At 27.8% G+C, this 3682-nt stretch overlaps 1 protein-coding gene across 1 annotated transcript; it reads left to right on the forward strand.

Moving 5' to 3' along the window:
- LOC109353021 lies at nucleotides 610–1596 on the forward strand. The gene is made up of 2 exons (XM_019595212.1): nucleotides 610–739; nucleotides 857–1596. Exons 1-2 carry the CDS (start codon nucleotides 683–685, stop codon nucleotides 1463–1465), a joined length of 666 nt encoding a protein of 221 aa, XP_019450757.1. The 5' UTR covers nucleotides 610–682; the 3' UTR covers nucleotides 1466–1596.

A 3682-nucleotide genomic window follows, 5' to 3' on the forward strand; every position in this document is an offset into this window, starting at 1 on the left:
TCCATAAACATCATATTTATGTATTATTGGTATAAATATTTATACATAATCACTATATCATCCATATTTATTTAATTTTTTTTTTAAAATATCAATGATAACTAAAAATAAATAATAAATAATATAATAAGATCATATAAAGTCTTACGCTGTAAATATTTTTTGTTCTCAACCTATAAACTTTGTTAATGGGTAAGGTGTAAGTGCACTACAAACCATGAGTCATATCCTAATATATTAACTCCCATTATTCACTTACCTAATTTTTTTAAAATGTTGGTGCTCTAATGTACACGACAGTTTTTTAGGTATATACATATACATATTATATGCATTATCATATAGTTTTCTGTGCCAAGGGCAGTTGGAATGCCACATGACCCACCGTGTCCATAATAGAGATCACTTTTATCCTCATTTTTTGATATTATTTTAATTGAAAAGTGACACGTAATAAAAATTAAAAATTATAAAACTAAAAAATAATTTTTTTATATTATTTAATGAGATATGATTGGCTCTAAAATATAAAGACATAAAAGATCCTTGTTTGCTCATGTCTCTATATAATAACCACAAGAGCTAGACAGAACAGAACACATTTGCATCAGCAAAGTTTCAATATAATCTTCCATACAACAAAAGCCTTAGAGGTCACAAAGAAGCCACATAAATTGAAACCATGTCTTGTTGGTCTGCAGAAAATGCTACAAAGGCCTACCTAAGCACTTTGAAAATGGTGAGTATTTTTCTCTAATCTCTCAAACTAAAATGCCTACCTATTAGTTATTTCAATATTATCATTATAATTTATAGATACCCTTTTCTGATCTGATTTTTGGTTTCTTTTTCTCAGAGTCAAAGGGCTAAAGAACCTGCAGTTGCTGAATTCATATCAGCACTAGCAGCTGGAAACAATGCACAACTTATGGTTGTTGCATGTGACAGTGTAGCAGACTCAACAACCTTAGCTTTAGTTGCTGCTGCTAATCAAACTGGTGGCCATGTTGTTTGCATTGTCCCTGGCAATGAAGAACTAAAAGCCTCAAAAAATGTCCTAGGATTATTTTCTTGTCAAGTTCACTTCATTGTTGGAGATGCAAAAGATCTTCTATTAAACCAATATGAGGCTGCAGATTTTGTACTAATAGATTGTAACCTTGTGAACCATCAAGAGATTTTTAGAGTTGTGCAAGGTGGGAAGCAAAATAGCACAATGGTTGTTGGTTACAATGCATTTAGATGCAGAGGGTCTTGGAGATCATGTGGATCAAAAACTCAGTTGCTGCCAATTGGAGAAGGGTTATTGGTGACTAGATTTGGAGCAAAACCCACCACTTGTTCAAAATATGGACCTGAAATTAAGAAGAACAGAAGCCATTGGGTTAAAAGAGTAGATCAATGCACCGGAGAAGAACATGTTTACAAGATCAGATTTCCACAAGGGAAAGTTATTCAAGCATAATCATATCATAATTTTTCATCTATTTCTGTAGGGAAATGGAGTATTAAATTTTGCTTTTTATTAAGAGCACCTACGAGTTAGTCCTGTATGAAATGTATATAGCAAATTATAAATATAAATTAGATAAATTGGTTTGAAAGATTTCTGCATATCTGTGGCGAACAATGGAAATTACTTGTCCCATTTTATGTCTATATTAGATTTGATTGGTTTAGGAGGACATGAATTTTTTAAAACAGGGAATCCATTTTCAGTGGCCAAAGGTCAACATGAATCGGTAGACTCTAGCTCAGACTAATTGTTTTTGTCCTCTTTGCCATACATGAAATGGACACAACAAAAATTACTTATAAATTATTTTACACATTAGGTTACAAAGGTAGTTGTAAAATTTAGAAAATAACTATTCGCTTAATTTGATTTTGGGTAAATACCAACAAGAAAATGCAAAGGCTGATTTACAGAAAAGATTGATTCTTACCATGTTATTTTCAATGAAATACTGAAGTTTTTAATGAAATTTATAAAATAATACAAACATGGATGTACATGTACATGATTAAAATTACATTAGTTCATTAAAAAAGACATAAAAAATAACGCTACGATAATTAAAATTAAGTCAGAGAACATACTTAAAATATTAAATGCATGCAAATGAAACAAAATTACATGGTATTTTAAAAACTACATTATTTAACGTGAGAAAAATACATTTTGGGTAATTGAGCATGAGAAATGAGGAATTCTATTATAACAAGAAATAAGTCAAAACACGTGAAAGAAAAAGGAAATAAGCCAACAAGGAGTAAAAGAAAGGGAAAAAGGGCATAACATGAGAATTTTTTTATTAAAGAAATGTTTGGGTTTATAAACTAGTAAACTTGCCATAAAAAACAAATTTTGGTGAGTTTCATAAAAAGTAGTAGTAGAGCCTTTGAAATAAATAACTAATGTTAAAACTGGAGGTTATGACTCACAGAAATATTTTGCATTTAGTCCTTACATTTGATAATAATCTCTCTGCCCCTTTGCTAAAAATAAAAAATAATGACGGGGAAATTGGTTGTTTATAAAATAAAATATAACAATTAAACTTAGTTGATAAGAGTTGTCATACTTCAATAAGAATGTAATAAATCTCCATAATTTGATAAAAATAAATAAATTATATAAAGATTTAGTTAAGAAGAACTGTCATATGTGATAACAAAAAACTTTATTATCACTAAAAGAGTAAAGAGAGCTTTAACATAAATATAAAATAAATCAGTATTCTAAAAATAGGTTCGTGTTAACCATTTCAATTGGTGAACTGGTCCATATACTAATACGGTACATATACTAATACGGTAAAATAATTAGAGCAATCATGTAATTATATTGGTCAAAATCAGGAAAAACTATTCAAAACTGATCATATCTGTCGATTTTCAATTGAATCATACCGGTTATAGCTATCAGTTTTTATTTAAAATTAATTTTTTAATAAAAATATAAAATTATTAGTTTTTATTAAGTTTTAACATTAATATTAATATATTATATATGTATATTTAATTTCATCGATATACATTTAATTAATAAATCACCGATTAAACCACTATACTATTATACAAATACTCTAATCGATTTGATTACCATAAGGTATTAATAACACTAGAATAGTAATACGTATTGTAACTTATCATGTAGAATAGATGTGCTTCATTTTATTTCCCTGGTAGCCATCCATTCTCCTCTTTTCTAAGAGGTTTAGAATATAAAAATAATTTATTGTTTGATCAATTGATACCTGGATACACAAAATTACTTTCTATTTTACACTTCTGGGTCTACTTTTCAGGAAATGTGAGTAGAAGCAATAACAACAGTATTTTTAGTGGAATATCTTTTACCATCTCTACAGAGATAGTTCATTAATAAACACAGTCACTTAAAACTAAAAAAATAGAATATTAATTCAATAAAATTATACATAAGTATTAATTATAATTTTTTTATATTTATATATTTATAGATTAATTATATATGAAATCATTCAGTTTGATAAAACAATTTAATTGTTTAAACCATTTAAACTTAATACAAGATTTCTTCTTAATTTTAAGATTGTGATGAGTTAAACGGGAACTTATTAATGACAAAAGGAGCTTCAAATATAATGCAATTAAGAAAAGATTGTGATATGAGTTAAACAGGAACTTATTAATGACA

The sequence above is a fragment of the Lupinus angustifolius genome, chromosome LG07 (assembly GCF_001865875.1).
Source record: "Lupinus angustifolius cultivar Tanjil chromosome LG07, LupAngTanjil_v1.0, whole genome shotgun sequence".
NCBI lineage: Eukaryota > Viridiplantae > Streptophyta > Magnoliopsida > Fabales > Fabaceae > Lupinus > Lupinus angustifolius.